General features: G+C 28.6%; 1 protein-coding gene across 1 annotated transcript; it reads right to left on the minus strand.

The window, feature by feature from the left end:
* Nucleotides 1-15154: 15154 nt before the first annotated feature.
* On the minus strand, nucleotides 15155-19535 carry LOC147657491 (juvenile hormone esterase). Its single transcript, XM_086909223.1, has 8 exons — nucleotides 19329-19535; nucleotides 18183-18471; nucleotides 17883-18068; nucleotides 17549-17748; nucleotides 17325-17481; nucleotides 16904-17230; nucleotides 16158-16302; nucleotides 15155-16084 (listed from the first exon to the last, which is right to left on the minus strand). The coding sequence occupies exons 1-8, from the start codon at nucleotides 19464-19466 to the stop codon at nucleotides 15850-15852; spliced, it is 1677 nt and encodes a 558-aa protein (XP_086765349.1). The 5' UTR covers nucleotides 19467-19535; the 3' UTR covers nucleotides 15155-15849.
* Between the last annotated feature and the right edge of the window lie 2633 nt (nucleotides 19536-22168).

Below are 22168 nucleotides of genomic sequence, written 5' to 3' on the forward strand. Positions count from 1 at the left end.
TAAATTTAGATAATAAAATACAAAATACAAAATATAAAATATAAAATACAAAACACAATATACAAAATAAAATGCAAAAGCACTTAAACAAAACAATTAATCATAGCAAAATTTACAATATTAAATTCTTTTTTGATGTTTCAGTTCTTTTAGGTTATTTTAATATTAAGATTAATTAATTTCTTTTTCTATGTTTCAATTTTGATTATTTTACAATAGTTAACTTATATATTATATTCTCTTCTTATGTTTCTACATTTATTTATTATTTGTATGTCATTAAATTAAATTCTTCTATATGTTGCAACATATAAGAGAAGAATTTAATTATTGTTATATATAAATAATGAATGAAACATAAAAAGAAAGTATAATATGAAATTTAATCATTATAACTTAAAAAAGATTGAAATAATAGATGAATTGATTTAGTCTCAAAGTTAAAATAATCTTTAAGAACAATAATATAAAAAGAAATATATAATAGAAATATTAAATTTAGATAATAAAATACAAAATACAAAATATAAAATATAAAATACAAAACACAATATACAAAATAAAATGCAAAAGCACTTAAACAAAACAATTAATCATAGCAAAATTTACAATATTAAATTCTTTTTTGATGTTTCAGTTCTTTTAGGTTATTTTAATATTAAGATTAATTAATTTCTTTTTCTATGTTTCAATTTTAATTATTTTACAATAGTTAACTTATATATTATATTCTCTTCTTATGTTTGTACATTTATTTATTATTTGTATGTCATAAAATTAAATTCTTTTATATGTTGCAACATATAAGAGAAGAATTTAATTATTGTTATATATAAATAATGAATGAAACATAAAAAGAAAGTATAATAAAAAATTTAATCATTATAACTTAAAAAAGATTGAAATAATAGAAGAATTGATTTAGTCTCAAAGTTAAAAAAATTTAAAAAAATTAAATTAAAAATAAAAAAAAATAACTTAACAGAAGTATTCTTTAAATCAAAAAAAGAAAAAAACAATTGTTTAACCAAAACAATTAAATTTTGTAAATTTATGATATTAAATTTTTTGTAATTCAGTGTTAACATTTGTATTAAATTCTTTGTTAATGTTTTAAATTTAGATTTTTTTCTTAAATTTAAAGATTCATTCTTCTCTTATATTTCAATCTTTCTTTATTCTATAGTAGTTAAATAATTTTTTATTATAACATTTTTATGTTATATCTGTTTTTTATTCATTATATGTTTTATTCATTAATGATATATTACTTAATAATGTTATACTTTTTTCTTTTGTACATATAAATAGTGATGCATTACAATGTTAAATTTTGTTTTCTTTATACATATTTTTTTCACTTCAATTACCTTATGTTGTTATTATATTCTTGAAATCTTTTATATTTATTTAACTCTTATGTTAATCTTGTTTCAATTTTCTTGAGGTTTTGTTTTGTCTCAATATAAAATATCTTATTAGATCTTTTCTAACCTCTGAATCTTATGTTAAATAACTTCTTATGTTTTTTCAGATTCATTTAATTGTTATGTTAAATATTTTTTTTTGTGTGTTCTAAGTCTTTTCTGATGTTTTATTGATTTTATTGATATGTTACATTGATCTTTTATTTTCCTAATTTAATGTCTTAAATTTATATATTTTAAATTGAACTCTTTTGTTTTAATTTAATATTAAATTTAAACTTAAAAAATTTATTACTTTTATATTATATTGAATTATGTTTTATAATTTTTTTATTTTTTCAATTTTTATGAATTTATTTAAGCTTTTTGGTTAAATTTCTTTTCTGTTTTATTTTTATTTAAAATTTAATCAATCTTTATATTAAATTTTTTATTTATATTATAATCTGTTTCATTTAATTTAATTATTTTGTTAAACTAATAATTTTACTAATAATTTTATTATATTTCTAATAAATATATCTTTGCAGGATTCTAATGTAACAAGCAAAAACAATTAATATATATTTTATAATATTTCAATTTTCCGCGCGGTTTTAAAATGAATAAGTAAGCGTCATGCGCCAGCCAATCAGAGCGTCGCTTAGTTCAAGACGCGGGAGGAACGAATGCGCATCATAGTGCGCATCATAGTGCGCATGGCTTCAGTCTACAGTTGAAAATCGTGACAAGAGGACGGATCATCGCAAATTCGGATTACGCAGTGAGTTATTTTGCCTTAATTATTACCAAATTTATCAATTATTGCTAATTTAATTTTTCAAATAATCCATTCAGTGTAGTGAAAACGAAATTAATTAGTATTTTGTGTTTCTTTGTATCTTTTTCTTCGATTGTTCATTTGGCGTCTATTGCGTCATTAGCATTTCGGTATCGAAATATTTCGAGACAGAATATGAAATGGTATATTGGTTTTTTTCTTATATAATTTCGTTTATTGTACATTCTTGATCTTCATTTTTTAGAATTTCATTAAAATAAAAGAAATTTTTTACGGTTCGTTACGAATTAATTTCATGAAATCGAATTCAAGGTCACATATTTTTCCGAATTGTATATACATATATATATATGCAACGTCTCGCGTATGCGTTTATTATTTACTTTTTTGGTCTGTCGTTTATATTTTGCTCGAGGCTAGAAACGTTTCTTATGATATTTGATCGTTTCCAAGAAATTGGATTTGTTTTCAAACATGGTCTTTGTCTTGTCGAATTGCCGATCGTATCCCCTCTCCATGTTATGCGAAGCGCGAAGAGCCATTATTCGTTGGTTCGTCGTGGCGATTAGAAGTTTGAAATTTTCTGAAGACGTGTGTTCTATTTAATGAGTAGTATTTTAATACTATTCTTTTTATAGTTACTTTTTTTTTTATCATTTGTGCGTTAGTATTTAATTGATACATCTTTATTCAATATTTTGTAATTAGAATTGATAATTCTTTGACAACTAAATCATTTTGAGTTCCATATTCATCATATAATTCAACTATCGAATTTAATAAAAGAGCTTACATGAATTTTTACTTGATTTGATTGTTGTGATTTTGTGGTTTTTTCGTAATGTAATTTCATACATTTTATTCATTTATTTAGAAGTTTTGATTTTTTTTTTTTTTTTTGGATAGGTTTAATTGGTGGCGTCATGATAAGTCTCCGAAGGCGGGAAAAATTCCAATATGGACGCCATATCTTTCTTGACGACGTGGTAAAATTTTATATTTCGTATGTATAAATTTTTATTTCGTTATTATTGGATTTCAAATATTCATAAATAATTTTTATAATATTTTTATATATAATGCATGACTAGTTAAAAAGCAGTATTTTCTGAACAAATGTTTGATAGGAAGAGGAAGGAAAATATCAAAGAGATATTGCTTCTTGTTCTAACTCTCACCATCCCTCTACTAATTTAATATTAATTTCAGAAAATATTTATGACCGCGCGCAATGCGGTTAATAGAATCAGTGTTTGCTTCGTAATAGTATTTTTAATATTTTTGAGAGCACAATAGCTCTGATTAAATTAAATTAAAGTAATCAAACGCGAAGATAGAATCAGTGTTTGATCGCCGATTAATTTATACGGACGCGTTATTAGTTTCTTATTTCTATTTTTTTTCTTTTTATATATATTCGTTTTCGGTACAGAATAGAGTCAGTGCTTCTTTCAAGAGAATAAGGCGATCATCCATCACGCGAAGAGGTAATTATCTTTTCTTCTATAAAAATTTTTATTTTTTTTTTTAATAAAAGTTAGTTATAATTTCAATACATATTATTATTGCAAATCTAATAGTTTTATATTTCAATTATTTCAAATAATCAGAACCATGTTTTAAATTATGATATGATTATTTTGTCATAGATTTCTTTGCTCCTGATGGCAGCCTTCTTCTCGATGACTTCTGGGCCACAACACAGTGAAGGTGTTCGTCGCATCATATGGTGAGTCGCATGGTTTTTGATTCCTCCGGTCGCTCAATCATGTCGTAGGATAAAAGATCCGAATCGACACGAGTGACTGGTTGTATACGTAGAATTTTGCACGAGCACAATGATCGCGGATATTTATTTATAATACCCGTGAGTAATAACAATTATTTCTTTTGTGTTTTATTAGTTCAGGCTAGAGTCTTCTTGTGCTTCGCGTTTGTGATTAATAATATTTAATAATTTTCTAATGCCAAATATAATAATTATTGTAATAATATAATTCAATAATTAATTTGAATTTCTAGAATGAATTCAAAATTCTTCAGAGTAATATTTCAAATTATTTGATCAATTTTTGATTATTGTGATTTCCATATTTTATGTAATAATTTTGTGTAACTTCAATATGACTTGCATCATCTGTAGATAGTATAATTCAATTTTTTTCCGTACAAATATGAATTAAATTTTGTGCAAGAAGACATTTCGCGACAGGCAGATTTTAGAATCAAAGCAAAAAGTTTTGAATATTATCTTTGTGACTTTAAAAATGTGCTCTGATGAAGGAATCGCCTGAGGGTATTTCTATTAATATCTATATTAAATTACAATGAATTCTTTTTTAAATTTTTTTTTAAATTCAATATTTAAAAAATTTTCAAATTTAGTATGCTAAAATTTCAATAATTTATTCAATTAATAAAATAAAATATAAAGTAGAAACACAAATAGATTGAAATACAATAAGATAATTTAAATTATAATGCAAAATCAAAGAATATTAGCTCGTTAGATACAAAATGGATATATTAATATTTTTTTAGCTCAGGATTTTCAGGTTTAACCCTTTCCATGTTCACTGCCAGGAACTCACTCACGTGCCCAGGTGTTACATGAGTGAGGGAGAGGCAATGAATATGATGACCTTAGTTCATAAGCTAATACAAATTTTTTAGCGACTGACGATGTGTTAGTGTATCGTGCACGACGTACTTTCTACACTGTGTGTGAATGGTTAGGCTGTGGAATTGCGTCGTTTCAATTACTATTTCTTTCATTATTCAATCACAATTTATACAATCAAATTCGCAATTAAATATTGAAAATAATTAATAAATAACAAGATTACTAATCTCTACTAGTCTCAAATTACAATATAATTTTGATTCATTACAATACTGATATAATACTGATACAATTTTGATTCACAATAATGGTACAATAATTTAGTCTGGTGATTAGTATTTTAAAAAACATTATATATTCATAAATATTCAGAAATGTAAACTTAATTAAAATGTAGATCCATGCGTTTTTGAGATTGCATTTCACGCAATGGTCGCTAGCCATCGTCAGTCGATTTCAGGAAAATGGTACGTAAAGTTAGAGTGTGCGAGTAGTGTGCCAAGCCCGGGTGTCGGAGACGTCCCGGGACGTTTTCCCTAGTGTAGGCTTTTGCGCCCGGGTGTTATGCGTGAGAATCGTGGTATGAGTGTGTTGGTGTGCCTGTTTTGCCATTTTTTTAAATATAGGGCTAGGTAGGATAGGTAGTATATTTCTGGTATGTCTGTTAATTATAAGTAGGTAGGGCCGGGCAGGTTGTCACAGTCTCTGATCGGGTAGGCGCGTTTTCGCGTGACAACTTGTTTCAGGGAATAAAATTTGAGAAATCGAGGGTGAAACTGAGATGAATGGAGAACAATGTCATTCGTCTCTGGCTTTGCTCATCGATTTTTCGAATTTCGCGATCGCGGTCGTGATTTGCTTTCGAAACGAACGTTGCGCTCGAGATTCTGTGTGCATGTACGGAGAATGTTCATTGCGATCGTTGGTCGTCCATGTGCACTTAGTTTCCGCGATTTAGTCCCTTTTTTTTTCCTCTTTTTTTTTTGATTTACGATCAGTGAATCTCGAGCCTAGATTTAAGTTTCAGCGGGCATTGCGCCCGAAGGAGGAAGACCGAAGAGGCCCGACAAACTGTCACGAAGAGGGCTGCAACGAATGGCTTCTCATCTTTTGGATCTTGTCTAGTTCCAAAGAATGGGAAGTCATTGTTATTACTTTATCATTGTGCTCGTTTTAGTAATACGTAGTATATGTTGTATCGTCTGGCCAATTTGCATGCTGGCCCAACGTTGATCCAGTCATCATGGGCAAATCGCGATTTTGCATTAGTGTTGCGATTGATTGACAACGGGTTGAATTAGAGTTGCGTTGTAATTTTCGTGTTTTTAAAGTAGAGTTGCGAATGACTAATAATTTCGGTAATTGAATTAGAATTGCGTTTAAACGATATTCGCGTTTTTTGTAATGTTACGATCAAATGACAATCGTGTTTGTTATAATTTAGCATTTTATAAAATATCGAATAAGATTATTTTAAAATTTTTTTTTGTTCTACTTCATTACAAATTACACAGATATTAGATTATAATTTATTTCTGTTTAATTTTTATGAAATTCATATTAAAAATTAGTGTTGCGATGATGAATAATCGCGTTTTGTTTTAAGTAGTGTTGCGTAAATAAATAATCGCGTTTTGTAAATAGTGTTGCGTCTATATAATGCCCAATTTTCTTCCACTTGAGTTGTGGAAATTGATTGCTGTATCACCTAATGCAGCTAAGAAAGCTGCACAGGGGTGATAATACAACACAGCTGCTTTCAAGTGCAAGCTGCATCGGAATTCTCGTCATTAGTGTTGCGTATATAATTAAATTTGAGTGCGTAGAGTAGTATTCCGTAAAGAATTAAAATTATCTATTTATATCGTTTCTGGGAATTTTCCAATTTTTTTTTTTTTTTGTAAATTTTAAATTAATTTATTTTGCAAGTATAATAAAGCACTCATCGCGATTGATATCTTTTATAAAAATTAGTTTATTAGTGTTGCGATATATAATGAATATTCCACTCACGGTTTGCTCGGATTTATATTAAGTGGAAAATATTTTTATTTTAGTGGCCCTTCAGGCTACTAAACTTATTTCTTTTTCAGCATCCTTTGTTCCATATTCCATTTGTTACAGAAAATACTGCTATAACATATTTGTTTTTTTTTTAAAGATTATTTTTTAAACTTTTCAGAAATATATTACAATTTTAATAAATTTAATATAAATTTTATTTATTATTAATATTGAAATTGTAATAATAAAGTTTAATAAGTAACATGTATAATGTAAAACTATTAAAAATATAATATATATGAATATACGACTAGATTCTAAATTTTTTTTTCATCTTAATATTTCTACTTTCCCTTTTTTTAAAAGTAGAGTTTTATGAATATTCGAATTCCATTTTCATTAATTAATATTCATGATCATGATTTTTATTTTTTACAAAATTTTTGCAAAAAATATTTTGAAAAAACAATATGAATATTAAGAAATAAATGATATTATTTCAATCTAATCATATGATTTATTTTTCATGTTAGAATATTAAAATTTTCTATCTTCTTTGATTTATTTAATCAGATATTATATATATTATTTTTATTTTTCTTTTCTAAAATTCAAAAAATATAAAAAATAATTTCATTCAATTAGTAATTCAATGTATGTATAACATATTTTCTTTTCAGTTATCAATTTTTTTTTATTATTACTAATTCAGTAATTTGTTTCAGATAAATTAATTCAAGGTGCAATATTTATTATGATCTCAAACAAATATGATAAAAAAGAGAAATTTTAATTTTTTTTCTATAACATGAATTATAGAAAAATGATTAAAACTTTAAGTTTATTTATTAATTGAATAATAATAATTTTATTGAATTTTACTAATTCTTTATAGTCTAATTTGTTTCAGATTCTATCATAGGATCAGTTGAAGAGGATTCATATTTTATATAATATCCCTTTTCCTTTTCCTTTCTTTTTCCCTGTCTTTGATTACAATAGAAATTTAATTTAAGTATATAAGGTACCTTATTAAATTTATATATAAGTATCTTTAGATTTTTATTAGGTAGGGATTAGAAAAGAATTTTTAGGTAGGGACCATATTTGAGTCTATTTCCAATTGTTATTATATTTTATGAAATTTTAATTCTTATTTGTTTCATCATGATCATTGTGGAATCAATCATCAATTGAAAGAAATTCATTTTTCATAATCTATCCTTATTTGCCTTCTTTTTTTCCTTATTGTACATATATTTTTGATTCACAGGAAGGTAGGCTCTCTAAACAAATCTTCAAATTTTTATATATATAGGTATTATCCTTAAACTTTCATTAGATAGGTAATGTAAAAATTTAGCTTTTATATAGGTAGGGAACGTCAAATTATTTTGATTTGTGACACATATTTTAAGATGCATATAAAATGTGCAAAATTTCCAAATACTATATTTATTGCATGCAAAATCCTCTTATTAAATTTCAAAAAATTTTATCCTAGTGGTGGCATATATGAATATCTTTAGACATTTATTGTCTAAGGGAGATTAAATTATAATTATAGGTAGGTAAAATTAAGTTAACTTATAATTATAGATGGAAGTTACTTTAATTTACAGATTATTGAAATAATAAAAATAAAAATTTATAGATAACAAAAAAAATTTCAGGAGATAAATAAATTATTTATGGATAAGTACTAATTAATATTTAAACTAAAGTTTACTTATAAATGCTTGCATGATACTGCTTAAAGTAGAATTTATTTGTATATGCATGCATAAAGTACTGCTTAAAGTAAAATTTATTTATAAATGCATGATTATTGATAAGTAATGGTGGTATTGGTGGTGGTATTTAAGTTAAACAATTAAATATAAGTCTATTTGAGACATATTCTGTTTTCTCTTCTTCTTGCATTTTTTTTTATCAATATTTTATATTTTCATGGTAATTAAAATATAAAATATTGATATATTAAGTATTTACTCTCATATAGAATTATATAAATAAATTAGGATTTAATTTAATTTTTATTTCCAGCTTTAGCTTTCCGCGTCGGTTTTTTTTATTATTATATAATTTCTTTTGTTGTTTGTTTTGCACAACGATCAAAATAGTTTTGAATGTTTTGCAAGCATATACCAAAAGAAAAATTTATTTGAAAATTAATCAATTTTTACGTAAAAGGTGGGTGGATGGGACGTCGTGGTTAGGGTGGGTCTCCAACTCGCAGCAACCTCCACGAGGTGAGACCTGGAAATCATTATTATTTCATATACAATTTATAATCGTATCGCTGATACAATTATAAATTATATATTAAATATAATGAGCCAATTGGCTGCCTATAGGTATAGGGCATTTTGGTTTTTAAAAGATTTAAATTAGAATTTACATTAGAATTCTAGATTAGAATTTTTGGAAAAACATTGTTTCTTCAATCAACAATTTCAGCAGTGGAAACTTGTTTATATCAGAATTTATAATATGTAAATAATGAATAAACACATAAACGCAAGGAGACAATTTAAGATAAAAATTCACTACTATAAATTAAAAAAAGATTGAAAAAATTGATTTGATCTCAAAGTTAAAATAATCTTTAAGAACAATAATATTAAAAGAAGTATTTAACAGAAATATTAAATTTAGATAATAAAATACAAAATGCAAAATATAAAATATAAAATACAAATCACAATATACAAAATAAAATACAAAAACACTTAAACAATTAATCATAGCAAAATTTACAATATTAAATTCATTTTTTTTTTGTTTCAGTTTTTTTAGATTATTTTAACATTATGATTAATTAATTTCTTCTTCTACGTTTCAATTTTCATTATTTTACATAGTTAACTTATACATTATATTCTCTTCTTATGTTTCTACTAGATTTATTTATTATTTGTATATCATTAAATTAAATTCTTCTATATGTTGCAACATATAAGAGAAGAATTTAATTATTGTTATATATAAATAATGAATGAAACATAAAAAGAAAGTATAATAAAAAATTTAATCATTATAATTTAAAAAAGATTGAAATAATAGATGAATTGATTTAGTCTCAAAGTTAAAATAATCTTTAAGAACAATAATATAAAAAGAAATATATAATAGAAATATTAAATTTAGATAATAAAATACAAAATACAAAATATAAAATATAAAATACAAAACGCAATATACAAAATAAAATGCAAAAGCACTTAAGAAAAACAATTAATCATAGCAAAATTTACAATATTAAATTCTTTTTTGATGTTTCAGTTCTTTTAGGTTATTTTAATATTAAGATTAATTAATTTCTTTTTCTATGTTTCAATTTTAATTATTTTACAATAGTTAACTTATATATTATATTCTCTTCTTATGTTTGTACATTTATTTATTATTTGTATGTCATTAAATTAAATTCTTCTATATGTTGCAACATATAAGAGAAGAATTTAATTATTGTTATATATAAATAATGAATGAAACATAAAAAGAAAGTATAATATGAAATTTAATCATTATAACTTAAAAAAGATTGAAATAATAGATGAATTGATTTAGTCTCAAAGTTAAAATAATCTTTAAGAACAATAATATAAAAAGAAATATATAATAGAAATATTAAATTTAGATAATAAAATACAAAATACAAAATATAAAATATAAAATACAAAACACAATATACAAAATAAAATGCAAAAGCACTTAAACAAAACAATTAATCATAGCAAAATTTACAATATTAAATTCTTTTTTGATGTTTCAGTTCTTTTAGGTTATTTTAATATTAAGATTAATTAATTTCTTTTTCTATGTTTCAATTTTGATTATTTTACAATAGTTAACTTATATATTATATTCTCTTCTTATGTTTGTACATTTATTTATTATTTGTATGTCATAAAATTAAATTCTTTTATATGGTGCATCGTATAAGAGAAGAATTTAATTATTGTTATATATAAATAATAAATGAAACATAAAAAGAAAGTATAATAAAAATTTTAATCATTATAACTTAAAAAAGATTGAAATAATAGAAGAATTGATTTAGTCTCAAAGTTAAAAAAATTTAAAAAAATTAAATTAAAAATAAAAAAAAATAACTTAACAGAAGTATTCTTTAAATCAAAAAAAGAAAAAAACAATTGTTTAACCAAAACAATTAAATTTTGTAAATTTATGATATTAAATTTTTTGTAATTCAGTGTTAACATTTGTATTAAATTCTTTGTTAATGTTTTAAATTTAGATTTTTTTCTTAAATTTAAAGATTCATTCTTCTCTTATATTTCAATCTTTCTTTATTCTATAGTAGTTAAATAATTTTTTATTATAACATTTTTATGTTATATCTGTTTTTTATTCATTATATGTTTTATTCATTAATGATATATTACTTAATAATGTTATACTTTTTTCTTTTGTACATATAAATAGTGATGCATTACAATGTTAAATTTTGTTTTCCTTATACATATTTTTTTCATTTCAATTACCTTATGTTGTTATTATATTCTCTTCTCATTTCACGTTTTCGATAATCTAAAATATTCTTAATTCAAATTCTAATATTTCCACCTTAATCTACTCAAATTCCCTTAATAATTTAAATATCACAAAGTAAATTATCTACTACTTTTTAGTGATCTAAAAAATTCTTAATCCAAATTTTAATATTTCCACCCTAATCTACTCAAATTCCCTTAAATATCAGAAAACAAATTATTCACTCTTAATTCCCACTACTTTTTAGCGAAGTCTAAAAAATTTTTAATTCAAATTCTAATATTTCCGCCTAACTTAACCCATTGTCACAAATCTATTACTCGAGCTCGAATCATACAAGTCAAGCATGAGAAAAGAAACCAAGCATTACATCACTTACTCTTAATCAACGATCAACGCAAACAAATTTTTTTCCATCCTTACCTTCGTCCATCCCAAATCCACCCCCATCCTCGGCGAAAATTTCGTGGCGTATCTCCCGCGCGTGTGCGCGCGCGTCGCGCCGCGCTTTCGAGAGGGTGGTGCGCGTTCGACGGGCGTCGTCCGCTAGTAGTCGAATTCGTCTCCTCCTCGAGGAAGGTGCGTTCACCTCGGCGAGCGCCGGTTAACGTCGTCCCTCCGCGGCTCCTTTCGTTTCGCCCACCAGGTGAAACAGAACAGTGGAGGGGGTGCTTGCACTCCGGTGTTTTCCTTCCAACGAACAACCCTTTTTTCCCAGTGTCCGCCTCTCGCCTCTGGACGACAGTGTTCCGCGTTTTAACGATCGGAGGGAACCGCTCTCGCGTTACAGTGTGTCGCAGCGGCGTGTGGACTATGCTGCAGTCAGTGATCGTGGAGGGTGACCGAAGGGGGTGAGAGAAGAAAGGGATGATCGTGCGCGCGCGATACAGCGTCTTGCCGCTCCTCGTGAAAAGGCCGCTTCCTGGGGAAGGAAACCGAGAGTGGACAGTGGTGTGCAAGCTCTTTGAGGGAGGAAGTTCAGGTATGTTGGAGAGGAATGGGTTGTGGATTCTTTGAGGAGCACCGCGTACGCGGTCTCCGGTAATCGAGAAACGATGTTTCGAAGAGTGTGTCGTTTGTTGTGATCTTTTTCCTCTCCTCTCGTTTCTCTGTCTCCTTTGAGGAAAATATTTTTGTCTTCGTGTTTACGTTCTCGTTTGAAAAACTCTTGTTGTGTGGCGTCGTTACGCTTTGAATCTGGGAATGGATTAAGTTTTCGTAGAAATGGAAGGAGATGGGTACTGTTTAAGACTGGACTTTTTTCTCTTTCGTGTTTTCCTTCCTCTTCGAGTCATGTATCCGATTGAAAGAATCTTGGGATTTGTTGCGTCTTATCTTTGAAAGTTTGAGTTTGAAAGAAAATTAAGTTTCGAAAAATGAAAGGAGGTGGATATTGTTTGGACTGAGATTGGATCTTTTGTTGGTTTTTTCTTTTTTTTTTTTTTTTTTTTGTTGAGATTTTTTTTGTCTCGAGACGTATTCATTATCCTCTCGAATTTGAAAAAGATAAAGTTTTGAAAAACAAGAGGGGATTAATATATAATAATATTGTTTAATTTATCGACTTGTGAAGAAGAGATAAAATATTAACGTGTTGATAAATTTTTGTAATAGATCCGTACAATATTTCAAGTTCATCGAATATATATTTTTACACGAAAACAAATATTTTTTTAATGTGTGTGGGTTATAATTGATTACAATAAATCTTTATTGATATTGAGGATTATTTTAAAACAAAAATAAAGTGATCGTTCGCAATGATTCAAAAATTTTATCTTAACTCATATCCACGTACAATTTTATTATCCATCAAACTTGGATCGTAAGATCTTAGACGATGCCGTACGTAAAAAGCGAGATATTAAAATTTCATCAAAATATGTTCTAAGATATTTTTGCAAAAACGTACGTACGTATTGATATTCAAAATTTTATCTAGATTCTATTGAAATATAAGCTTGTGATCTGGAAAATCGGGAAAAAAAGATCATATATATTAATCTGAATAAATCGAACGTCAATATGCTCGCATCGAAACACAACAACGTTGCATATCAATATAAAAGTTAAGCCGCATATAACCCAGATTACAATCGTTGATTGACACCGTATGTAACACTCGAATGACATACAATCGTTCGACTTTTCGAAATCGCCAGATCGATATACAATAATTGAAGTTGCATAGTTTTAATACGGGCCCGTTGTAATCGTTATCAATTCGCTGATCCACAATTTCGACGGTTCCAATTTCAATGTCTCGAATGATCGCGTCCGATCTTTTTCAGAATGAGATTAGATCGACATACGTGCACTAACTATCTGCTTTCTCCTCTTCTTTTTTTTTCTTTTTTTTTCTTTTTTTGGTACGTATTTGTTCGTTTTTCTCATGGTTTATTTTCTTGCAGAGTTTTTAGCCGCTGTGAACCGGTTCTACGAACGCCGACTGAATAAATACAGTTTCCTCCCCTCCCTCGTATAAACGTTTCGAGGAAGGTTTAACGCTGTACGAAAGGTGTTTAAGTGAATTCTTTCGGGTTTTTCTTGTTTTCGTCCCTGACAAAGTTTCTTTCGGGGGTTACTCTCCACTTTATTTCCCTCTTTTTATTCTCTTTTTTTTTAATTTGTATTTGAAAATTGTTTCGATACAAAGGGTTGAAGAAGGAGCAAATTATTCGGGAGGAATTTGTTTCTATCTTTTTCTCTTTTTTTTCTTCGTCTCTTGTCTCTTCTTTCTCAAGATGAAACTTTAGTGATCGTTAAAGTATCAAATCTATAAATCAGATCGACAATCTTCACTTGCGAAATAATATCGATGAAAGTCTGTGTAAGAAGAAAAAGTGAATTTTTCGTCTTTCCTTTTTCCTTCTCTTTTTCACTTTTTTTAAACTCAACTTTTTTATATATATAATTAAAGTGCAATAAATCAAAATAATAATATTAATAATCTTAACGTGATGTCGAAACGATGGAAGTTGATGAATGTTTGAAAATTGAATTTATAAAAGAAATTATTCCAGTGAAATTTATCTCTTTCGTCTTTTCTTTTTTTTTTCCTTTCATTTTTCTTCTCTTTCTCTCTCTCTCTTTTTTTTTTTTTTAGATATCAGCTTTCTCGAAATTCAAAAGACGAGTTTCAGCAAGGGCTGTTACAGTTGAAGTGCGATAAATCAAGTCAGTGACATCGATAATTTTAACGCGATGCCGGGAGTCGTATGATATACTGCAAATGGATTTTCGTCGAGGTATTTCAATTGGTATTACCGGGACGCTGGGAGTTTTAAAACTTGGAGGATTGTCCAAGTTCCGGTTTCGTTGTCACTCGCAGGTGGTTTCTTCCTTCCTTAAGCGAATTTTTAAAAGTAGAAAGAAACTTCTTTGCTTACGAATTCCGCGCAGATAGTGTATAATACCTTCGATATTCTTTTTTTTATTCAAAATTTAAGAGGAATATATATGTATATATTTCACAAAAGAAACGATTTTTCAAATAAGTAAGTTGATCGAACAAGATCCGAAGGAATAGAAAAATAAAAATTATATTCTTTATGAAATAAAGAATGCATGCTTTATTGGAATAGAAACTCGTTAATTTGTAAGTAATTTGTAAATAACTCGTGTTTCATATTTACTTCGAAAATATGAAAAATTAAATTATAATACAAATAGCAGTCGTAGTTCCTTTTCGAAGATAATAAGTGACAATCAATGGTTATCGTTGATAACAACTCTTGATTTTAAATAGTGATTGTTAATAGTCGATGATGATCGATGAACACATAATTATCGCCAATCTTTATGTAATTTTTTGATTCATTTACTTCGAATTAAATTATAATACAAATAGCAGTCGTAGTTCCTTTTCGAAGATAATAAGTGACAATCAATGGTTATCGTTGATAACAACTTTTGATTTTAAATAATGATTGTAAATAGTCGATGATGATAGTCGATGAACACATAATTATGGTCAATCTTTAAGTAATTCTTTGCAAGATTCTTCGAATTAACTTTGACAAACTGGTTAATTGGCTTTAATCGATTCAGAAATACGAATTAAACAAATCTTGTAACTCTTCTGAGACATCGCTCGATATCGCAAGTCTTGAATCAATCGAATTGGTTCAAAAAAAATTCGAAAAAAAATCTAAATCTAAATATAGTATATTATAAATTACATATATAAATATATGCATACAATAATATATATATAAAAGTGGTGAGAACTTTACAAAAATTATAAAAAATAGTATAAATAGGTAAACGAGACTTGTGTCAATTCTCAATATTTTAAGCAAAGTAATTGATCGTTCAATTCAATTGAATTTTCGATCAATTACTTCAGAAATGGCAATGAAAAGTGTATACATATAGATTATACACTAGACAAAGTGAAAAGTGAAAATTTGAGAAGGAATAATCAGGAAAATATTTTGACAAAATATACGATGGAATGAAGAAAAATCGAGGATGAATAATTTCTATTTGGTTCACCAGAGCCAGAACTGTTTGCCATCTTCGCGGTCAATGAAAAAAGACGACATCATTTGTCTTTTTTCTTTTGATATTCGATTTCTATTGCTGTTCAACACCTCGTCCCTTAGAATATGTGGTAAAACAGGGAGGATTTCCAATTTATCGCCAATATCCAAGTAGGAGAGGTTGTCCGAGGTAGCAGGCTTCCAATCGACGTCGACGAACTCGTCTTGAATCGAAGTGGGATTCCTGGATCGAGAGAGCATAGTCATAGATTAAAACGATCGAAGATCTCTTAATTTAAAAAATTAAAATTATTTACCCCGTTTTAGCGAAGTTAGTCCACATCCTGGTCATTCGTTCTATCGTGGTCCTGTCTTTCGTGCCGAGCGCCGGTGGTTCAGGATCGTCACTTTTTAACCTCGGTGAATATATCAAATACGGGGCGTCGTCGGTGTGAGATGCTCCTGGAACGTGAATAAATATTACGCACGGTCCATTATTACAATATTCTGTATTATTCAAAGAAAGATTATCCTTTGCCGGAAAATAAAACGTGATTCGAAATCGATCCTTGTTATAATAATACAGGAACTAGTCTTGATATTTAATTATCGAAGCGAATTACTTGGAGGAATTAGAATGTTAGAATAGAGAATTGGGAAAAGTAACATTATTCTTGCCACACTTTGGCGGAAAATAAAACGTGATTCAAAATCGATCCTTGTTATAATAATATGCGAAACTAGTCTTGATATTTAATTATCGAAGCGAATTACTTGGAGGAATTAGAATGTTAGAATAGAGAATTGGGAAAAGTAACATTATTCTTGCCACACTTTGGCGGAAAATAAAACGTGATTCGAAATCGATCGATTTGTTGGATGACGCGTTCGCACCAATAATAATACACGAACTGGTCTTGATGCTTAATTATCGAAGTGAATTATTCGGAGGAATTAGAATAGAGAATTAGGAAAAGTAACACTGGGGATCGATCGTTAAAGAAGAGATGGAAAATTATTATGGAAAATTGTTCGATCGATGTAATTAAAGCATCTCGCTTACCAGAAACGTGACGTTTCACCACCAGATCCGAGAGAGATATCTCGTTGCCAACGAACGAGAATTTGCAGAGATAAGTAGGCAAGGTCGATCTCTTCACCCGATCTTCTATAGTTATAATGGCGGGTAGCTCGAAATAGATGAGAGTGAGAAGATCGATCACTTTTCGTAGTTTCTTATCGTTGATCGGTTTCCCGTCGAAGTATTGATCGGTCAAAATTTTGTACAAATCCTCGATTTCCTCGTCCTCCAACTTCTTCAACATTCCCAAACTGCTCACGTACGTGGGCAGATACTCGTTCAAAACGTTCAATACATTTTGATTTCTGCCTGAGGAAGGGAAGTGGCGATAATACGTAATATTAAGCATCGATATTATGATATTTATCGAGAAAAATTATTATCGCGAATAAATAAATTTTACCTCTCAGGAACATGATGTACTCGTGTGCCGTGTAACTGATTATCACGGGTACGTTAGCGACTTTCGTGAGTAATTGCTCGATAGACTCCGGCATAACGGGATTCTCCGCCATCTCGTCGCAATTGATCCCGAAAGGAATCGAGTAGGAGAATTTTTCCTGTCGAACAAGATATCTCGATTCGTTTCGAAAGTTTATTCGAAAAAATGGAAACGAAATTCTTTACCTCCAACGTGAGGATGGCAGACTGAGCTTTCACGATATCCTCGGCCGTCATTTTTCGAAGAAATTCGACCACCTCCTCGGGATCGTCGGTTTCCTTTCCGAGAGTAGCCGCCAATTTAAATCCACGTTCCGGTTGACTTTGATTCCTGCACCAGGCGCTCCAAAGCACTCCGCTCTGCGCGATCGCTTTGTGGTACAATCCTGAGAAAGAAACGAATATTTTCGATCCCACGAAATATTATTCCAATAATTTTTCTTGAACGAAAACGAACGTCGTCGTCGTTCGAGATCTCTCGTTCCCGAGAGAATCGAAAATGAAAAATATCGCGCGTTACCTTTCGCGCGTGGCGACAAAAGCAAGGCGTGAACCAAAACCGATCCTGCGCTCACGCCGAAAATCGTCACGTTGTTGGGATCCCCTCCAAAGTTGGAGATATTCTCCTTCACCCATTCCAGAGCCAAGATCAGATCCTTGAGGCCGTAATTCCCGGACGCGACTCGATGGCCCAGATTTAGAAATCCTTTTTTTTTTTTCCCCAATTTAAAAGAAAAAGAAAAAAAATTCACGCGTTAAAATATCTCTTCCCGCCGTTTCTCGTTCCGTTCGATTTTTTAAAAGTCGAATCGAAACTAACCGAATGCACCGACTCTGTAGTTACTCGAGACGACCACCACGTCTTTGGGAAGCAAGTAATCGGGCCTCACCTCCTGGAAACTCGAACTGCCGAATACGAATGCACCCTCGTGAATCCAGAACATAACCGGTTTCAATTGATCGAGAGAATTGGTGTAGACATTCAGGTAAAGGCAATCCTCGGACCCGACGATTTGATAAGGTGGGTATATCTGCTTCTGCGGGCAGTAATACTCGTTGGGTTTCGACGTGTCCTTAACGTCGTTCCACGGTCCAATCGGTATCGGGTCCTACGTTGTTAAACATTTTTTTTTTAATTCGAAACGAAACGGTAAACGTATATTTGCACTGATCCTTGTGCGATCATGGCAAAGGTTTCGTCGATTATATTCTGCTAATTTTCTAACGATTTGGATTGGTCCAAGCTTGGAACGTAAATCGATAGAAATTGTGACGTGAGATGATGAGGATATGAAGGGTAAATTTAAAAATTTTTGCAAAAGCAAATTATTAATGTAAGAGAAATATAAAATATATATATATTTAGAATTCCACGTATCTTTTATCTTTCAAAAATTAGAAATCGAGCATTGTAGAGATATAATAGAAGCAGTCTAATTTATTCATCTTGTTAAGGAAAAATAACGAAATTTCAAGTGACTCGAATAATTTCGAGATGATAAATAGGAAAAATTAACATTTATTTCGTGATTATCTTGAGAAATATTGTTCAATCCAAGAAAAAAAAAAAAGGAAATTTCATAATCTATTTCGCGACAAAATTATTATAAATCTCGTCCCATGAGGGCGAAAAAATTTTTTACACAGAGAATTTTATCGGTAAAGAAAGAAAAAAAAAAATTAAGTGCTGCTAGATTGACAACTCAAACTTTACAATTCTTGACTTGTCGATATATAGGAAAGGGAAAGAATCACTTATTACTCATATTTTTCATTAATAAAATTTCACAAGCGTAACACTTGGCCAATCTTGAAACGATCTTAACTGATGATTTAATGACACGATTAGAAAATTAAGAAATTTAAATTTGAAAATTTCAAAAATTTTAAAAGTCGCTTTGAAAACTTAAATTCCTTAATTTTTCAAGTAATGTCGTTGTTCCATAATACAATAAATGAGCAATACCTTGAATCTCAAATTTCCAACAGGCGGAACAGCATACGGTATCCCCCTGAACGCGATATATTTTCCTCCTAGAACATTTTTCACTATTGCTCCCTTCAGTTTACCTTGCTTCACGGTCACAATTGGATGGCTCATCATAGAAAAGATTTTTAAATATCGTTGATAGACAAATTTTTTAATGTTTCGTGGTTCACTTACTAAAAACGACTGGGTAAATAATCTTCATCCAGCTGAGTACTTATAGGGTGGATGAATCATGATTAATCATATTAATTTCTACCAAGGTTAAAGATCACGAAGTCGTATAACAACTGTGCTGGATTAAACTGATGCTCAAACTAACATTGACACAGCTATTATCGATTCAACATCACGACCCAAGATATTTTGATTTATGATCATAAATCGTAAATAATTTTAGGAAAAACGAATAGATTTCTCTTTATTCGTATTAACTCGTTTAGATGAGAAGCTTTCGGGAAGGTGAATTAATATTATTGGTAGAGAAATTTAGAAAATTAGAAATCAATTTATGGAGATACGATTCTCTTTAAAGAAATCAAAAGTGCAAGGAGGAAAAAATATCGTTGCATCGTGTATGTACGAATACGCGTGCGAGCAATACTTTTGTAATTGAAATCAAAAAAATTTTCGTTCGAGAATAACATTTTCTCGAGAAAATGTCATCGATGATTCGTTTATAAAAAAAAGAACAAAAAAAAAAAAGAAAAAGAAGTATGCTGTTCCATTTGAAAAACAACTTTCGAATCTATGAAACTTCTCCTTTCTTCTTCTTCCTTTCCTTTCCTTTCAAACAAGATTTATACGTCAGGCTTTTGAAACTATTCTCAGGATTTTGAATGAAATTTTCCTCTATTTTTCTATCGACAGCGAAAAACACATTTGTAACAAAAAAAAAAAAAGCAAATATTCCTGAACTAACTCTATCATTTATTTCTTGTAATTTATCTTGATCGTGTATCGTGTGCCGCCGTCGTGTATTAAAATTGAAATGGGAATCTTAAGCGTCCATATTTAAATGCAATAAAGGATAAATTATTATTATAAATTTATTATAATATTTATTATAAATTTCTATACACAGCATATAAACAATTATATAATCAGCAAAACGTTTCATGCTCCAATTAACGTTTATCATTAAAAAGATTGTCTTGTTTATTATTGCCGCTATTTTATTTAGTTTCGTTTCTATAATTAAATAGTTTTATTAATAACGAACTGATTCAAATTTTTAGAAATTAATTATCTTGGAAGTTTGAATTGTTTGAATGTTTCTAAGTAATTATCACGAAAAGAGTTACAGAAATCATATTAATTAGGATTTTATTTAGATGGATATTTATTTAATTGCATAGAATTAGAGGGAGATCATAGAGAGAAATTATTACACATTCATACATATTCATATGACTGTGTGTATCGTTATATACATGCTTCCTTGAAAAAATTAGGATTTTCAATTCGCAATTTTTATCGTGTTTTTATTAAAATTTACAAACTTGAACGTTGTTTGATCATAATTCCTACCAACTATTATTAGTTTTATTAATTTATTTTTTTTATTACTATAGATATATAACTATAGATATTAATAATTTGAATTTCCTCCCTTTCTTTTAATTACAATTATCTTATATATCTTTTCGATATATACTCCCTATTGATCTTACTTTTCTCTTATTTTTCGATCATTTTGCCCAATACTTCCTTTAATTAGAAGGATTTAATTTCCTTCGAATCATTCATTATCGTGACTGATGGTGAATTTTTCTTTCAAAAATTTTAAACTTTAAACTTCAAACATTTCATGTTTTCAATTAAATTCGCATCGATAAAATTATCTGCGAGTTGTTTGGGAATTGTAGTAAAAAAAAAAAAAAAAAATAACAAGATATTAAGTATATTTACATAAATTTTTAATCTGCACGTGGAGAATACGCGATCGATTAAAATTTAAATTCCGTTCAAGCCTTCCTTTTTTTTTTTTTTATCAAAAAAAACTACGAATGAATGATTCTAATTCTTTGATAGGTGTAACAAGCAACGTGTATAAGTACATCTATACCGATCGCATGCTAATCAATCGTTGGACGATCTTCCCTTTGTATTTTACCGAATCTAAAAAAAAAAAAGAAAAAAAAAAGAAATCTGCATCGATGTAAATCGTGTCTCTTCTCGAATAGAGAAAGGTAGAGATGATTAAAAGGCACTCATGATTTATTATTATTATAACTTGTAATCAATGGAAAAGCTTATCAACGGAAGTCCGGTTTACGTTACGTGTTTACGTAATCTTGACCCTTTTTTTGATTACTTAAAAATATATAAAATCGAAATATTATCGAATATAAAAAATAAATCTTAGTTATCAAATAATTATCTGTGTATCACATGTTTCGTATGAAGATGAAATACGAAGTAATATTCCATTGACAATATTCGGCAATTGGTAGTAGTATTCCGCAATCGTGAGTTTTATTCATAAGAATTTTACTACCGGTCGTTTATCAGAACCTCTTATCCATTTTTTTTTCTTATTAATGGCTTCATAATTGAGATATAATTATGTATGTATTGTTGTGTTGTTCTTTTTTTTTTTTTTTTTTTTTTTTTTTGATAGAAAAAAAATCCATTGGGCAACATTTTCACGATTAAAAGTGTTTTACCAAATTAACTCGCGCTCAATGAAACGATAGCAGGCATTCATTTCTTTTTTGAAAGTCGGTGTCGTGACAATGCTTTTTTACGAGAATGAAATCAAATCAGATTATTTTTAAATGTTAGAATACAGTCAAGATCCATGAAAAGAATAGAAG

Source organism: Apis florea, unplaced genomic scaffold, assembly GCF_048593485.1.
Source record: "Apis florea isolate Af1SG1 unplaced genomic scaffold, ASM4859348v1 contig_3081_pilon, whole genome shotgun sequence".
NCBI classification, from domain to species: domain Eukaryota; kingdom Metazoa; phylum Arthropoda; class Insecta; order Hymenoptera; family Apidae; genus Apis; species Apis florea.

Bases quoted from the DNA above. Each gene is read 5' to 3' on its own strand.
- LOC147657491 (XM_086909223.1), bottom strand. From the start codon at position 19,466: ATGATGAGCCATCCAATTGTGACCGTGAAGCAAGGTAAACTGAAGGGA. The intron at 18,472-19,328 runs GTATTGCTCATT...TTAACAACGTAG, and splicing joins TTGGAAATTTGAGATTCAAG to GACCCGATACCGATTGGACC. The intron at 17,482-17,548 runs GTAAAGAATTTC...CTTGTTCGACAG, and splicing joins CTGCCATCCTCACGTTGGAG to GAAAAATTCTCCTACTCGAT.